The 19,171-nt window shown below is 41.3% G+C and overlaps 1 protein-coding gene across 1 annotated transcript in view; it reads right to left on the bottom strand.

Annotated features, from left to right (window-relative positions):
* Positions 1-19,171, bottom strand: part of LOC136866594 (transforming growth factor-beta-induced protein ig-h3) — a 370,348-nt gene that overhangs the window by 18,209 nt on the left and 332,968 nt on the right. The window contains exon 11 of the mRNA XM_067143703.2: positions 4,589-4,754. Within this exon, the coding sequence (XP_066999804.1) occupies positions 4,589-4,754 (166 nt within the window). The remainder of the gene's footprint in view (positions 1-4,588; positions 4,755-19,171) is intronic.

Genomic DNA, 19,171 nt, shown 5'->3' with positions numbered 1-19,171 from the left:
TGATAAAATAACAATATAAATGGCAAAGCTCACGGTTTTGAATGCCCTCTACTTTAACAATGATTCATTTTCTATTTTTTTATATATATACATAGCAGTCAAACTTTCCCACTCGGAACTTGATCCAGATCACCTTCAGATTTTCAAATAGCTTTGTTCGATCAAGATTATAAAATGCTTCATGTAGACCTGCAAGTGAAAGTGGGCTAGTCCTTAATTCCATACAACCAAGATCAGTTGTAGAGTGAGTATTGTTTCGCGTATTTCCACATGTCTTTCTGCCAAATCGGCTTCAACTTGTCTCTCCATTCTTTTGCAAATAATACGTCTTAAAAGTTTGCAAACATGAGATACTAAACTAATGATGTGCGGTAGTTTAGTTTTCACAATATTGTCAGCTCCTCCTTTCTTATGATTGGGATAACAACATTTTTAAAATCATATGGAAGTATCCAATCAATGAATATTCAAGATAAACTTAAATATTATAATTAAGTGGTCCGCCTATTCAATACAATATATAATTTATTATATCTAGTACATGTTTCGTCTCCTAAGGGACATCATCAGCTAATAATAAATTAACATTAATATATCAGAAATAAATATTATTAAAATTGGAAAGACATATTAAAATTGTTTGACATTTAAAATAAGATCTTCGTAATTTTGTTAAAATTGCAAGTCATAAGAGAGATAAAACAGTTAAATTGTCCATATTTCTCTTGTTGATGTTCTTGAAAAATACCAGTTTTGCTTATAAAATCTTAAAATATCATTTGTTGTAAATAGCACACTTGATGTGTATCTCTTGGTAGAAGATTTGTTGAAACTTAATAAGCATTCCTTAGACGGTATAATAAAATTTAAATGCTTCAGAATTTAAAGTCAGATCGGGGCCGTGATGGTAAAGTTCTGTGTGGTAATGGATACAATTTTATTCCTTATTATTGGCCCCGATGTGCGGCATAAAATTTTATCCATTACCACACGGAACTTTACCATCACGGCCCCGATCTGACTTTAAATTCTGAAGCATTTAAATTTTATTATACCGTCTAAGGAATGCTTATTAAGTTTCAACATATCTTCTACCAAGAGATACACATCAAGTGTGCTATTTACAACAAATGATATTTTAAGATTTTATAAGCAAAACTGGTATTTTCCAAGAACATCAACAAGAGAAATATGGACAATTTAACTGTTTTATCTCTCTTATGACTTGCAATTTTAACAAAATGACGAAGATCTTATTTTAAATGTTAAACAATTTTAATATGTCTTTCCAATTTTAATAATATTTATTTCTGATATATTAATGTTAATTTATTATTAGCTGATGATGTCCCTTAGGGGATGAAACATTTACTAGATATAATAAATTATATATTGTATTGAATAGGCGGACCACTTATTTATAATATTTAAGTTTATCTTGAATATTCATTGATTGATTAGTCAATACGGGATTAATATTACTTGAAATGAAGCTGTTAAAGCTTATCACTTGTAATGGTAAATATCCTGTTCATCTTACACAATAAATTGAATGGCTTCGCCAGTCAGTAATTCTGAGGGTATATTATCAGTTCTTGGTGCCTTGTTCCTACCTAAATCTATCAATGCTCTGTCAAAGACCGACATCAAAATTGTTTCTCCCATCTTATCGAAAATCATAGTCTCTTATTTTCCCAGAATCTTTATTAGATCTATGTTGGACTAAAGACAAGTATTTTCAAGATCAATTTTGTCCCTTAACCTTCTGTATTCAGAAAGTTTGGGATTGCCTTAATTGGTGCAAGCGTTTCTTCGTGTGCTCTTTCAGTTTGAGCATGAACATGTTTGTTACAACGCTGAGCTCGCCACCCGTCAATACGCCCACCAGAAGGGAGAGCAAATAGAGTTAACGCCGAGAAGCTGAAGCAGGCTTATTCTATTACACTCTTAATAGACTCTCCTCTTTATTCGATATCACAATGGAACAATCGATTGGCCACTGTAATGGTATGCTCCAGGAATGTTCTGTGTTTTAATTTACTGCTGTTAGTTCCGTTCTGAAATTATAGCAATTACATTGAAATATAAAACTGGTGGATTATTCGTTTGGCGGAGAATGTTGAGGCCGCTGGCATTGGTAGACATCAGGGAAATGTTGCTCTCTCGTTATTAACACCTTCTGGTGGGCTTCAGAGAATTTCAGGTCATGCAATTCAAGTACTAATATTTGTAAACGAGGACTTGAACTATTTTTCGAATTGCCCTTGATAGAGTTGATAAAGGAATCGCGATCCTCGGAGAGCTATTCAGATGGCACCATGATATTTGCTGACAGTTTACAAGATCTTCAAATTTTTTTGAGTAGTGTCAACGAACTAAACAAGGGGTTCGGCCTTAAAATAAACATCCGTGGTAATTAGCGAACGAAAAATCCCCGACGTTGTTCTCACCCTGGACTGCAACATCATTGAAAGGAACGGTATCCGGGTGTGGATATCGAAACGAGAATCGGTATCACAAGAAGTGTGTTTCTGAAATTGAAACACATAACGGTATAAAGTACAGGGCACACTCTTCACACGTAGAAAACATGGACATAGGGTCCGAAAAGTTGTATCAATCAATCAATACTGAACTGCATTTAAGGCAGTCGCCCAGGTGGCAGATTCCCTATCTGTTGTTTACCTAGTCTTTTCTTAAATGATCGCAACAAAATTGGAAAAGTATTGGTAAATTATTCCAAGAACTTCCGTAGCTCAAGCGGCAGCGCGCCGGCCTCTCGCCGCTGGATACCGTGGTTCAAATTCCGTTCACTCCATGTGAGATTTGTGCTGGACGAAGCGGAGGCGGGACAGGTTTTTCTCCGGGTACTCCGGTTTTCCCTGCCGTCTTTCATTCCAGCAACACTCTCCACTATCATTTAATTTCATCTGTCAGTCATTAATCATTGCCCCAGAGGAGTGCGACAGGCCTCGGCAGCTGGCCCAATTCCCACCCTCGCTGCAAGTTGGAGGCTTCATTCATCCCAACCCTGACTCGATCATTGACTGAAGGTTTTTAGTGGTAAATTATTCCAATCCCTAACTCCTCTTCCTACAAACGAATATTTACCCCAATTTTTCCTCTTGAATTATAATTTTATCTTCACATTGTGATCTTTACTACTTTTAAAGACACCAGTCAAACTTATTCCTCTACCAATGACATTCCACGCCATCTCTCCACTGACAGCTCGGAACATACCACTTAGTCGAGCACCTCGTCTCCTTTCTCCCGAGTCTTCCCAGCCCGAACTTTGCAACATGTTTGTAACGCTACTCCTGTGTCGGAAATCACCCAGAACAAATCGAGCTGCTTTTCTTTGGATTTTTTTCCAGTTTTTGGATCAAGTAATCCTGGTGAGGGTCCCATGCACTCGAACCATACTCTAGTTGGGGTCTTACCAGAGACGTATATGCCCTCTCCTTTACATCCTTACTACAACCCTTAAATACCCCCATAACATGTGCATAGATCTGTACCCTATATTTACAATTCCGTTTATGTGATTACTTCAACGAACTGATCCCCATTAGGAACTTTCACCCCATCAACACAGTAAGTAATACTGAGAGGACTTTTCCTATTTGTGAAACTCACAGCCAGACTTTTAACCCCGTTCATCATCATACCATTGCCTGCTGTCCAACTCACAACATTATCGAGTTGCTCACGATCTTGTAGCCTAATTTATTTATTTCTCTATATAGTATAAAATCATCTGCAAAATGCTTTGTCTCTGCTTTCAGTTCTTTACTGACGTCATTTATATACATATATAAGAAATATAAATGTCCATTAATACTGTCTTGGGCAACTCCCCTCTTAATGCTTACTGGATCAGATAAAGCTTCACCTACTCTAATTCTCTGACGTCTATTTTCTATAATTACAGTCACCTATTCAGTTACTTTTTTATCTAGTCCAATTGCACTCATTGTTGGCAGTAGTTTCCCATGATCCACCATGATTCCATGTTAAAAGATATTTTCTGAACTCTGCATAGTACATTATCCATGGGGAAACACACACGAACACAGCAGCATAGCACATGCGACTCTTTAGTTCTTGGTACAGACATCAACCCGCCGTCGCAGGGATAAATCAGCGCATCAAGGACTCAATGCAATATGTAAGGTGCACGGGCTGAAGTCTCCCTGAAGCCAGTTTTTATTCAATTTTAAAATTATATTTACTCCCTCATATATTGTGTTCAGCTGTATGTGTTTTGACTTACTGCTGTCCTTTGTTTTTACGGTAGGGCTTTCTTATTAATGTATTTAATTCCAATGTTTTCTCATAATATTTTCTTTTTCTGTAAGTAGCACATACAGAAGAAATGTCCCTAATAGACCGTCCTTAATACTAGGAAGAACTGAAAGATTCACGTTGCAGAGACAATAGGAAATGCACAAAAATGAATGAAAGTGGGAAAAGAAAGAAAGAATAAGAAGAGTGCTCTTGTAAATGCTGACACATGGTGACTGGTATTTGAAAACTGAAACGCTAAACCCATGCAGACTAACGTAACGGAAGCTCGTGACCCTACCTTAGCGAGATACGTGGTATCGTCCATAATGCGCTCGAGCCGCTGTGACCCGAGTCTTGTGAAGGCCTGATCCGTGGGCACGAAGAAGGTGAACGCTCCGTCCTTCCTCAGCTCCAGTTTCTCGGGACTACTCTCCATCACTCGCTCCATGGCCTGCAGGAAGATGCTGCAACAGAAAGACAGATATCGTACACCAAGAGAGATTCAGAAGGCAGTGGGCTCCACACCAGGCGAATATTGAGGCTTTACCTTGATTCCCCATCCCATCGTCACCATAAAAAATGAAATGTTCCCTTTGCGAAAGGCTTGATCATAAATATGTCGTTCGATGTCTTCGTTAAATTAAATGAAACTAAATCTTAAATGATGATGAACTGCAACTCTATGTCTACTTGTGACTAATGTGACGTCACTTTCGTCACACATTTCGTCGCGTTAATTTTCGGATGACCCCCAGTCATAAGACATGTTCATGTCGAAACTGCTCTGTGTTAGAGCAACACTTACGTGGAAAGGATGTGATCATGGCGATTACAATGAGGATAGGAACCAACCTTCTAACTCAAAATGGGTGTCTAGAGTCGTCTTAAATGAGATCCCTCACGACATCTTAAAAACAGTTATGTTTCGGTGTCTAGTGATCATGAAACGTCGGAATCGTTAGAAACCGGACGTCGCGTGTTTAAATGTAAAAATCGAGCTGCGACCAGCAGAACGACCTGATAATAACATGTTTATATTTTAATGCACTCTTGTCACGATATTTATTTATTTATTTATTTATTTATTTATTTATTTATTTATTTATTTATTTATTTATTTATTTATTTATTTATTGGCAGTGGCTTGACGTCGCGCTAACACATCGGTGATTTCCGGCAACACAAGCACGAGAAAATGCTAGGACTGGGAAGGTAGGGACCGTGGCCGAAATTGAGATGCAGTCCCAGCATTTTCCTACTGTGAAAATGGGCAACCACGGATAATCATCTTCAGGGCTGCCAACGGTAAAGTTAAAATCCATCAGTTCCCGACTGCAAGCTGACAAGCTAAGCGAACCGAGGCATGCGGATGACCTTCATTTTTCGAACTGTCGGATACCTTCCATTTTTTTTTCTCTGATTAGGATGGTTGCCCAATTGCAATTACTCAAGAACTGACCAGTTCGCCGGGTTCTCACAATTTCTTGGAACAGGGAATTTTCAGAAAACGGACGTCGCGAGTAGTATAATTGGACAGTTCGGCCGCCACCTCCACCTCAGGCTCCCAGTGGCCACCTCCACCTCCACCTCAGCCAGAGGCCTCCCAGATGCCTCCTCCACCTCCACCTCAGCCAGAGGCCTCCCAGAGGTCTCCTCCACCTCCCGCGGGAAATTTGAATTTGTAAACAAAGCCACGTGCTTTTTGACAGACAACAACGCATCGCTAACCTCAGTACTGCCATCTTGACGGGCCTAAACCTCAGTAGTGCCAACTTAACCTAACTAGCGCGAGGTAAACAAAGCCACGTGCTATTTGACAGCCACGTGCTTTTTGACAGATTTGTAAACAAAGCCACGTGCTTTTTGACAGCTCTCATCAACAACAACGCATCGCAAACCTCAGTACTACCATCTTGACGGGCCTAAACCTTAGTGGTACCAACTTAACCTAACTAGCATGAGGTAAACAAAGCCACGTGTTTTTTTTGACAGCCACGTGCTTTTTGACAGATTTGTAAACAAAGCCACGTGCTTTTTGACAGCTCTCATCAACAACAACGCATCGCAAACCTCAGTACTACCATCTTGACGGGCCTAAACCTTAGTGGTACCAACTTAACCTAACTAGCATGAGGTAAACAAAGCCACGTGTTTTTTTGACAGCCACGTGCTTTTCGACAGATTTGTAAACAAAGCCACGTGCTTTTTGACAGACAACAACGCATCGCTAACCCCAGTACTGCCATCTTGACGGGCCTAAACCTCAGTCGTACCAACTTAACCTAACTAGCGCGAGATAAACAAAGCCACGTGCTTTTTGACAGCCACGTGCTTTTTTGACAGCTGTCATCCGCCATCTTTAAACTACAGAGCACCGTGCTGCCCTCTTTCGTCACCTGTCATCGGCAGTGCTGCCATCTTGACGGGCCTAAACCTTAGTGCTACCAACTTAACCTCACTAGCTCGAGATAAACAAATCCACGTGCTTTTTGACAGCTACGTGCTTTTTTGATAGCTGTCATCCGCCATCTTTAATCTATAGAGCACAGTGCTGCCCTCTTTAGCTACTTACCTTTGAAATGTGGTGGCGGATAATTTGAAAAATGCTTTTCGACAAGCAGCCATCTTTAATCCAGAGAGAACAGTGCTGCCCTCTATGTGGTGGCGGCAAATTGAAAAATTCCACATGCTCTTGTTTGAAAACAAACTCACGTGCTTTTTTGACAGCTGTCATCTGCCATCTTTAATCTATAGAGCACAGTGCTGCCCTCTTTAGTTTGAAATGTGGTGGTGGTAAATTCCACGTGCTCTTGTTTGGAAACAAAGCCACGTGCAGCTGTCATCCGCCATCTTTAATCAACAGAGCACTGTGCTACTATCATGCGGGCAATTTCATCACCTGTCATCCGCCATCTTTAATCCACAGAACACCGTGCTGCCCTCTTTATGGCTACTACCTTAAGCACGTAGTAGCGGACAATTTGAAAAGTTCTGTTAGCTATCATCCGCCATCTTTAATCAAGAGAGCACCGTGCTGCCATCTTTAGCTAGATACCTTTGAAATGTGGTGGCGGCAAATTGAAAAATTCCACGTGCTCTTGTTTGGAAACAAACTCACGTGCTTTTTCGACAGCTACCATCCGCCATCTTTAATCAACAGAGCATAGTGCTGCCCTCTTTAGTTTGAAATGTGATGGCGGCAAATTCCACGTGCTCTTGTTTGGTAAACATAGCCATGTGCTTTTTTGACAGCTGTCATCCGCCATCTTTAATACAGAGAGCACCGTGCTGCCCTCTTTATCGTAGTAGATGTAAATTCGTCACCTGTCATCCGCGGTGCTGCCATCTTTAGCTAGATACCTTTGAAAAGTGGTGGCGGATAATTTAAAAAGAAAAATTCTACAGCAGCCCTCTCTCGACGCTAATTGCATAAGATGGTGGCTATACATGACTCCTTAAGGGTGTTTACGCAAGATGGCTGCTATACACAGGTTTTTATGAGACGCCCTTGGGATGCTTGCGCAAGATGACAGTTATACATGGCTCCTTATGAGATACCCTAGGGATGCTTGCGCAAGATAGCGGCTGATCTTATGGGACGGCTTAAGGGTCCTTGGGCAAGATGGCTTGAGACGCCCTAAGGATGCTTGCGCAAGATGGCGGACACAAGATGGCAGCTATACATAACTCCTTATGAGACGCTTTAAGGGTGCTTGCGCAAGATAGTTGCTACTCTTATGAAGAATGCTAGCTTAGAGGCTAACGTGTCGTGATAGTTCGATTCATTAAATTTAGGGCTTAAATGCAAAATGTTAAATATATCGAAAACGGTGCACCGTAGAGCAAAACGGACAAAATTTTTCTGCCTAATACCTAGGTTCGCAGTATGAGGAACAAGAAAATCATAGTCTAATGATGGGATCAACGGTTCGGTTCCTACTTAGGCCCTTTGGCATTTGCTCTGTTTTAGCTTGTATTGAAGCGAGTCTTCGTAACATGATCAGGTCTAGCTATGGTAGAGAGTATAACGTACCGTGCAGGTTCGATTCATTAAATTTGGAGGCTTAAATGCAAAATGTTAAATATCTCAAAAACGATGCATCGTAGAGCAAAACGGACAAAATTTTGCCGCCTAATACGTAGGTTCGTAGTATCAGGAACAAGAAAAAACATAGTCTAATGATGAGATCAACGGTTCGATTCCTACTTAAGCCCTTTGGCATTCGCAGCTATCTATTTCTTCAAGATGGTGGCTGCTCTTATGAGAAACAAGATGCCTTGAGACGTCCTAGGGATGCTTACGCAAGATGGCAGACACAAAATGGTGACTATACATAGCTCCTTATGAGACGGCCTAGGGGTGCTCGCACAAGATGGCGGCTACTCTTATGAAGAAAGCTAGCTTAGAGGCTACTGCGCAAGATAACAGCTGCTGTTATGCATGTGGTGGAGGGCAATTTGAAATTCTATGTGCTTAATCAACAGAGCACCCTGCCGCCCTCTTTAGCTGAAATGTGGTGGTGGATAATTTGAAAAATTCTTTTGACAGCTATCATCTTTAAAAACAATGGCGACTATACATAGGCTGTTAAGGCCTTATCATTCTCCTCCTCCTCCTCCTCCTCCTCCTCCTCCTCCCCCCTCCTCCACCTCCTTCTCTACCTCCTCCTCCGCCTCTTATGTCAAGGCATAGCTTTATATCGAACAAGTTTAAACCTGCATCGCGAAGGCAAGCGCGTGCAGCGATAACATTATTGTGCATGTTTAGACTTTCGAAACATAAGAAGAGTAGAATCAAACGCTGTACTCGATACGACATGTGATCAGAACATTGATTGATGCGTTCAGAAAACAAAATAAGTGATCAAGACTAGAATCGAACAATGTACTCAATACATCATGTGTTTAGAATATGTCAGGGGATACGCTTGTTCTAAGAAGATCAGATTGAAACATAACAAGACTAGAACAGAACACTGTAATCGATGTTGTTAACTTCAACATGTGATCAGAACATTGATTGATGTGTTCAGAACACAAAATAAGTGATCATGACTAGAATCGAACACTGTACTCGATACAACATGTGATCAGAACATTGATCGATGTGTTCAGAACACGAAATAAGTGATCAAGACTAGAATCGAACACTGTACTCAATACAACATGTATTTAGAACATGTTAGGGGGTACCCTTGTTCTAAGAAGATCAGAATGAAACATAACAAGACTAGAATCGAACACTGTAATCGATGTTGTTAACCTCAAGATATGATCAGAACATTGTTTGATGTGTTCAGAGCAAACGTACAATTTTGATGATTTGCGCAGCTAACTCGCTCGGTAAACGATGTGGCCAAAGTATAACTTCAAATTATTTACCTTCCATCATTCGTCTTGTGTGTAAAAATCAGTCGAACAAGTTATCGCATAAACATAGCTGAAAAAAAATCGTGATAGGGTATGGAACCCAGGGGTTACATCTTGTCAGAAGAGCAAAAAGGATGAAAGGACTCTTCCTCCTCCTTACCGCACATTCCTTGGCTAAAGGGCTAATGGGCTAAAGGGCTAATGGGCTAAAGGGCTAAAGGGCTAAAGGTGCAACAACCTCGTCGATCGCTATCAGCAAGAACGCTTGTACTTTGTAGAAAATTAATCTTTATTTGTAAATGGTTTCATGTTCAGAACAAGAAATGGAACCTAGGGGTTACGTCTTACGTAATAAAATCCCCGAGGTGCGATGAGTTACGTTTTTCGAACTAGTGTTTGGAACACTGAACTTTTCAACATGATAGCAGAGAGTTTAGCAATGTTCGGGTTGTTGGATTTTAAATTCCGCGCTACAACATGCATAAGGTGGCAGCCTTGAGGTTTACCGCCGTAAAGATGGCAAGAGTGAGGTTAACAATGTTCTGTTGTTGGATTTTAAATTCCGCGCTATAACATGCATAAGGTGGCAGCCTTGAGGTTTACCGCCGTAAAGATGGCAGCAGTGAGGTTAGCGACGCTCTATTGTCCTTCAAAGTGAGGTTAGGGTTCGTCAAGAAGACAGCTGTCAAAAAAGCACGTGGCTATGTTTACCAAACAAGAGCACGTGGCTGTGACGTCACGGTCACGTAATCAATCCTTAGCTCGACGTCGTTAAGAGCAGTATTAGGGTTAGCTATGCTTAAAAGTCTTGGGAACAGAGCAGCAGTATGAATTGCTATGTTTCAAAGCGTGTACACATGACCTATCGATTTTACATGCATCGACCATCGAACTAAACTTCACCCGCTAGATCGTGCTGCTATCTTAGCATAACCTATACCCATAAAATTAAAGTAAAATGAATAGCCATGTTTCAAAGCGTGTACACATCACCTATCGATTTTGCACACATCGACTCTTGTACTAAACTTCTTCCGCTAGATTGTGCTGCTATCTTAGCATAACCTATACGCGTGACCTTAAGGTACAAAGAATAGCCATGTTTCAAAGCGTGTACACATTACCTATCGACTTTGCATGCAACAAATATCGTACTAAACTTCTTCCGCTAGGTTGTGCTGCTATCTTAGCGTAACCTATACCCATGAACTTAAAGTACAATGAATAGTCATGTTTCAAAGCGTGTACACATCAACTATCGAATTTGCATGTATCGACTCTTGTACTAAACTTCTGCAGGTAGATTGTGCTGCTATCTCAGCATAACTAAGACGCATGAACTTAAAGAACAAAGAATAGCTATGTCTCAAAACGTGTACACATTACCTATCGATTTTGCAAGCATCGACTCTCGTACTAAACTTCTTCCGCTAGATTGTGCTGCTATCTTAGCGTAACCTATACGCATGACCTTAAGGTACAAAGAATAGCCATGTTTCAAAGCGTGTACACATTACCTATCGACTTTGCATGCAACAAATATCGTACTAAACTTCTTCCGCTAGGTTGTGCTGCTATCTTAGCATAACTTATACACATGAACTTAAAGTATAAAGAATAGCCATGTTTCAAAGCGTGTACACATTACTTATTGATTTTGCATTCATCGAATCTTGTACTAAATTTCTTCCGCTAGATTGTGCTGCTATCTTAGCATAACCTATACCCATGAACTTAAAGTACAATGAATAGTCATGTTTCAAAGCGTGTACGCATCAACTATCGATTTTGCATGTATCGACTCTCGTGCAAAACTTCTTCAGATAGATTGTGCTGCTATCTTAGCATAACTAAGACGCATGAACTTAAAGTACAAAGAATAGCCTTGTTTCAAAGCGTGTACACATTACCTAATGATTTTGCAAGCATCGACTCTCGTACTAAACTTCTTCCACGAGATTGTGCTAAAATCGTGTAAGTGTGCTGCTATCTTAGCATAACCTATCGATTTTACATGCATCGACTATCGCGAGCATAACTAAGACGCATGAACTTAAAGTACAAAGAATAGCCTTGTTTCAAAGCGTGTACACATTACCTATCGATAATGTATGTATCGAATATCATACTAAACTTCTTCCGCTAGATTGTGCTGCTATCTTAGCATAACCTATACGCATGACCTTAAGGTACAAAGAATAGCCATGTTTCAAAGCGTGTACACATTACCTATCGACTTTGCATGCAACAAATATCGTACTAAACTTCTTCCACTAGGTTGTGCTATCTTAGCATAACTCATACACATGAACTTAAAGTACAAAGAATAGCTATGTTTCAAAGTGTGTACACATCACCTATCGATTTTGCATGCATCGAATCTCGTACTAAACTTCTTCCGCTAGATTGTGCTGGTATCTTAGCATTACTTATACCCATGAACTTAAAGTACGAAGAATAGCCATGCTTCAAAGCGTGTGCACGTCACCTATCGATTTTGCATGTCTCGTACTAAACTTCTTGCGCTAGATTGTGCTGCTATCTTAGCATAACCTGTACGCATGAACTTAAAGTACAAAGAATAGCCTTGTTTCAAAGCGTTTATACATTACCTAATGATTTTGCACGAAACGACTATCATACTAAACTTTTTCCACTAGATTGTGCTAAAATCATGTAAGTGTGCTGCTATCTTAGCATAACCTATCGATTTTACATGCATCGACTATCGTACTAGACTTCTTCCGCTAGAGCATGTAGCAATCGCTTTTGTGTATCCCAAACCCATGTGCACGAACTTAAAGCATAAAGATGAGCTATGTTCTAAAGCGTGTACACATCACCTATCGATAATGTATGTATCGACTGTCGTACTAAACTTCTCCTGTCAGAGCGTACGACTATCGCTTGTGTGTGCACGAACTTAAAGCATAAAGAATAGCAATGTATAAAAATCTTGTAAACAAAGCAGCAGCATTACGTATAGTCAAGTTTAAATGCGTGCACACATCATGTATCCATGATGCACATAGTACTAAACTTATTCCATTAGAATGTACAAAGTTCGCATGTGTTTGTATTGCTATCTTAGCATAGCCTATGTGAATGAACTTAAAGCATAAAGAATAGTTATGTGTAAAAAATCTTGTGAACATAGCAGAATGTTTACTACGTAGTTGTAGACATTAAACTTTGCATGCTGAGGCGGCATACTACGTGACCGTGACGTCACAGCCACGTGCTCTTGTTTGGTAAACATAGCCACGTGCTTTTTTGACAGCTGTCTTCTTGACGAACCCTAACCTCACTTTGAAGGACAATAGAGCGTCGCTAACCTCACTGCTGCCATCTTTACGGCGGTAAACCTCAAGGCTGCCACCTTATGCATGTTATAGCGCGGAATTTAAAATCCAACAACAGAACATTGTTAACCTCACTCTTGCCATCTTTACGGCGGTAAACCTCAAGGCTGCCACCTTATGCATGTTGTAGCGCGGAATTTAAAATCCAACAACCCGAACATTGCTAAACTCTCTGCTATCATGTTGAAAAGTTCAGTGTTCCAAACACTAGTTCGAAAAACGTAACTCATCGCACCTCGGGGATTTTATTACGTAAGACGTAACCCCTAGGTTCCATTCCTTGTTCTGAACATGAAACCATTTACAAATAAAGATTAATTTTCTACAAAGTACAAGCGTTCTTGCTGATAGCGATCGACGAGGTTGTTGCACCTTTAGCCCATTAGCCCTTTAGCCCATTAGCCCTTTAGCCCATTAGCCCTTTAGCCAAGGAATGTGCGGTAAGGAGGAGGAAGAGTCCTTTCATCCTTTTTGCTCTTCTGACAAGATGTAACCCCTGGGTTCCATACCCTATCACGATTTTTTTTCAGCTATGTTTATGCGATAACTTGTTCGACTGATTTTTACACACAAGACGAATGATGGAAGGTAAATAATTTGAAGTTATACTTTGGCCACATCGTTTACCGAGCGAGTTAGCTGCGCAAATCATCAAAATTGTACGTTTGCTCTGAACACATCAAACAATGTTCTGATCATATCTTGAGGTTAACAACATCGATTACAGTGTTCGATTCTAGTCTTGTTATGTTTCATTCTGATCTTCTTAGAACAAGGGTACCCCCTAACATGTTCTAAATACATGTTGTATTGAGTACAGTGTTCGATTCTAGTCTTGATCACTTATTTCGTGTTCTGAACACATCGATCAATGTTCTGATCACATGTTGTATCGAGTACAGTGTTCGATTCTAGTCATGATCACTTATTTTGTGTTCTGAACACATCAATCAATGTTCTGATCACATGTTGAAGTTAACAACATCGATTACAGTGTTCTGTTCTAGTCTTGTTATGTTTCAATCTGATCTTCTTAGAACAAGCGTATCCCCTGACATATTCTAAACACATGATGTATTGAGTACATTGTTCGATTCTAGTCTTGATCACTTATTTTGTTTTCTGAACGCATCAATCAATGTTCTGATCACATGTCGTATCGAGTACAGCGTTTGATTCTACTCTTCTTATGTTTCGAAAGTCTAAACATGCACAATAATGTTATCGCTGCACGCGCTTGCCTTCGCGATGCAGGTTTAAACTTGTTCGATATAAAGCTATGCCTTGACATAAGAGGCGGAGGAGGAGGTAGAGAAGGAGGTGGAGGAGGGGGGAGGAGGAGGAGGAGGAGAATGATAAGGCCTTAACAGCCTATGTATAGTCGCCATTGTTTTTAAAGATGATAGCTGTCAAAAGAATTTTTCAAATTATCCACCACCACATTTCAGCTAAAGAGGGCGGCAGGGTGCTCTGTTGATTAAGCACATAGAATTTCAAATTGCCCTCCACCACATGCATAACAGCAGCTGTTATCTTGCGCAGTAGCCTCTAAGCTAGCTTTCTTCATAAGAGTAGCCGCCATCTTGTGCGAGCACCCCTAGGCCGTCTCATAAGGAGCTATGTATAGTCACCATTTTGTGTCTGCCATCTTGCGTAAGCATCCCTAGGACGTCTCAAGGCATCTTGTTTCTCATAAGAGCAGCCACCATCTTGAAGAAATAGATAGCTGCGAATGCCAAAGGGCTTAAGTAGGAATCGAACCGTTGATCTCATCATTAGACTATGTTTTTTCTTGTTCCTGATACTACGAACCTACGTATTAGGCGGCAAAATTTTGTCCGTTTTGCTCTACGATGCATCGTTTTTGAGATATTTAACATTTTGCATTTAAGCCTCCAAATTTAATGAATCGAACCTGCACGGTACGTTATACTCTCTACCATAGCTAGACCTGATCATGTTACGAAGACTCGCTTCAATACAAGCTAAAACAGAGCAAATGCCAAAGGGCCTAAGTAGGAACCGAACCGTTGATCCCATCATTAGACTATGATTTTCTTGTTCCTCATACTGCGAACCTAGGTATTAGGCAGAAAAATTTTGTCCGTTTTGCTCTACGGTGCACCGTTTTCGATATATTTAACATTTTGCATTTAAGCCCTAAATTTAATGAATCGAACTATCACGACACGTTAGCCTCTAAGCTAGCATTCTTCATAAGAGTAGCAACTATCTTGCGCAAGCACCCTTAAAGCGTCTCATAAGGAGTTATGTATAGCTGCCATCTTGTGTCCGCCATCTTGCGCAAGCATCCTTAGGGCGTCTCAAGCCATCTTGCCCAAGGACCCTTAAGCCGTCCCATAAGATCAGCCGCTATCTTGCGCAAGCATCCCTAGGGTATCTCATAAGGAGCCATGTATAACTGTCATCTTGCGCAAGCATCCCAAGGGCGTCTCATAAAAACCTGTGTATAGCAGCCATCTTGCGTAAACACCCTTAAGGAGTCATGTATAGCCACCATCTTATGCAATTAGCGTCGAGAGAGGGCTGCTGTAGAATTTTTCTTTTTAAATTATCCGCCACCACTTTTCAAAGGTATCTAGCTAAAGATGGCAGCACCGCGGATGACAGGTGACGAATTTACATCTACTACGATAAAGAGGGCAGCACGGTGCTCTCTGTATTAAAGATGGCGGATGACAGCTGTCAAAAAAGCACATGGCTATGTTTACCAAACAAGAGCACGTGGAATTTGCCGCCATCACATTTCAAACTAAAGAGGGCAGCACTATGCTCTGTTGATTAAAGATGGCGGATGGTAGCTGTCGAAAAAGCACGTGAGTTTGTTTCCAAACAAGAGCACGTGGAATTTTTCAATTTGCCGCCACCACATTTCAAAGGTATCTAGCTAAAGATGGCAGCACGGTGCTCTCTTGATTAAAGATGGCGGATGATAGCTAACAGAACTTTTCAAATTGTCCGCTACTACGTGCTTAAGGTAGTAGCCATAAAGAGGGCAGCACGGTGTTCTGTGGATTAAAGATGGCGGATGACAGGTGATGAAATTGCCCGCATGATAGTAGCACAGTGCTCTGTTGATTAAAGATGGCGGATGACAGCTGCACGTGGCTTTGTTTCCAAACAAGAGCACGTGGAATTTACCACCACCACATTTCAAACTAAAGAGGGCAGCACTGTGCTCTATAGATTAAAGATGGCAGATGACAGCTGTCAAAAAAGCACGTGAGTTTGTTTTCAAACAAGAGCATGTGGAATTTTTCAATTTGCCGCCACCACATAGAGGGCAGCACTGTTCTCTCTGGATTAAAGATGGCTGCTTGTCGAAAAGCATTTTTCAAATTATCCGCCACCACATTTCAAAGGTAAGTAGCTAAAGAGGGCAGCACTGTGCTCTATAGATTAAAGATGGCGGATGACAGCTATCAAAAAAGCACGTAGCTGTCAAAAAGCACGTGGATTTGTTTATCTCGAGCTAGTGAGGTTAAGTTGGTAGCACTAAGGTTTAGGCCCGTCAAGATGGCAGCACTGCCGATGACAGGTGACGAAAGAGGGCAGCACGGTGCTCTGTAGTTTAAAGATGGCGGATGACAGCTGTCAAAAAAGCACGTGGCTGTCAAAAAGCACGTGGCTTTGTTTATCTCGCGCTAGTTAGGTTAAGTTGGTACGACTGAGGTTTAGGCCCGTCAAGATGGCAGTACTGGGGTTAGCGATGCGTTGTTGTCTGTCAAAAAGCACGTGGCTTTGTTTACAAATCTGTCGAAAAGCACGTGGCTGTCAAAAAAACACGTGGCTTTGTTTACCTCATGCTAGTTAGGTTAAGTTGGTACCACTAAGGTTTAGGCCCGTCAAGATGGTAGTACTGAGGTTTGCGATGCGTTGTTGTTGATGAGAGCTGTCAAAAAGCACGTGGCTTTGTTTACAAATCTGTCAAAAAGCACGTGGCTGTCAAAAAAAACACGTGGCTTTGTTTACCTCATGCTAGTTAGGTTAAGTTGGTACCACTAAGGTTTAGGCCCGTCAAGATGGTAGTACTGAGGTTTGCGATGCGTTGTTGTTGATGAGAGCTGTCAAAAAGCACGTGGCTTTGTTTACAAATCTGTCAAAAAGCACGTGGCTGTCAAAAAGCACGTGGCTTTGTTTACCTCGCGCTAGTTAGGTTAAGTTGGCACTACTGAGGTTTAGGCCCGTCAAGATGGCAGTACTGAGGTTAGCGATGCGTTGTTGTCTGTCAAAAAGCACGTGGCTTTGTTTACAAATTCAAATTTCCCGCGGGAGGTGGAGGAGACCTCTGGGAGGCCTCTGGCTGAGGTGGAGGTGGAGGAGGCATCTGGGAGGCCTCTGGCTGAGGTGGAGGTGGAGGTGGCCACTGGGAGCCTGAGGTGGAGGTGGCGGCCGAACTGTCCAATTATACTACTGTCGCGTGTTTAAATATAAAAATCGAGCTGCGACCAGCAGAACGACCTGATAATAACCTTACTTTACTCAGAATGTTACGAGTGTTGGTCCATATCCTCATCGTAATCGTTGTGACCTTGTCAATCACCATCAGTAAGTAACTGGCGGCATTCTTCTTACACCCTGTAGTGAACAATGGGCGGCCTAATTTTGAACCTGGCAGTAGGTATAAAATGCCTTTGGGTGTGGCGAGCCCATCGTAACAATAGTCTATATGGATAAAGCAGATATGGTGCCTCAGCAATTGTTAGGGCGTCCGCTACCGAAGAAAGTGGAGAGAAGCCATATTTGCCCCTACCCGGCTACAGCTGGATAAAGGGAAATGATGATGAGGGAGGTTTCAGAATGTTCCTTAAATACCAGTATTCAGTAGTAACGACTGTATCGACCGAAACGACCCACCTCCATAGCCAAGATGGATTATTCACACTCAGGGATAGCTCTAGCAATCCATATGTTTGTAGAACTCAGGTTTTAATCCCAATACGGTCAGCGTGGTTTTACCTAAGTTCTTCACGCTCACTCCAGGAGATGTTAGGATTGTCTCTTATTTCTGTCTCTTTGCTTAGAGCCACTTCACAATTGGCGACTGTAGTAGCGACTAGAAGAAACTCACTCACGCTACCAGAAGCGTAACCCCGGCTAGCGACGGTGGGTTTTTAATGAGGTCTTCATACAGGGAGTATAATTTAAGAATTCGTAGCGGAGTACTGATGCTAAGAGCGCAGAGAAGCGGTGAAAGCCAACGCCGTACCCGCAGTCGTGAGCGGACGTAATCGTCTCAAACAAGCGACATAATTACGCCTCTATAAAGTTAACGAAACTGAGTTCACCAGGTATATACATGATAAGGACAAATAAAAAAACTAGTAAATGAAACTGAACTCACCCCCTCACCACCGAGCTCGATAGCTGCAGTCGCTTAAGTGCGGCCAATATCCAGTAATCGGGAGATAGTGGGTTCGAGCGGCAGCCCGGAATATGGTTTTCCGAGGTTTCCCATTTTCACACCAGGCAAATGCCGGGGGTGTACCTTAATTAAGGCCACGGCCGCTTCCTTCCAATTCCTAGGCCTTTCCTATCCCATCGTCGCCACAAGACATATCTGTGTCGGTGCGACGTAAAACAAATAGCAAAGAAAGAACTCGCCCCTGAATGAGTCCGGTAAGATTGTTTTGCATTACGTGCTAACGACTGTGAATACCCAGTGGCGACGCGCGACGTTTTGAAAAGTGTTAGGACACTCCTTCTGAGAGTATATCTATCGAAATCGTCCACACCGTCTTTATTCTAAGCATTATTTTCTGAGGAAAACAGAATACATGGCCAACAGTACAGTTTATTCATTTTTGCACATAACGATGTACCACGAGTCATGAATATATCGTACTGTTCTCTTCGATTCCTTGACTAAATTTTTAAGAGTAGTCTTGAGTCTACCTTTTCTAAATTATGTTTTTCTTTTCTTCAAACGTTCTTAACGAAAATGGCGTGTTCATTAAGCTTTATATTATACATGAATATTCTGGCCTCGCCAACTCGCTTATTTTCGAGGTGGAAGTGACAGCGCACATTTTAATGTTTAATACGTTGTGCAGCCCTATAGGCTATCATTACCTGACATAAATTCCCACTTTAACTAGAAAAGTACGACCGCATTATAACACAACACA

This window comes from Anabrus simplex, chromosome 3, assembly GCF_040414725.1.
Source record: "Anabrus simplex isolate iqAnaSimp1 chromosome 3, ASM4041472v1, whole genome shotgun sequence".
Taxonomy (NCBI): domain Eukaryota; kingdom Metazoa; phylum Arthropoda; class Insecta; order Orthoptera; family Tettigoniidae; genus Anabrus; species Anabrus simplex.
This window is presented reverse-complemented; position numbering and strand designations above follow the sequence as displayed.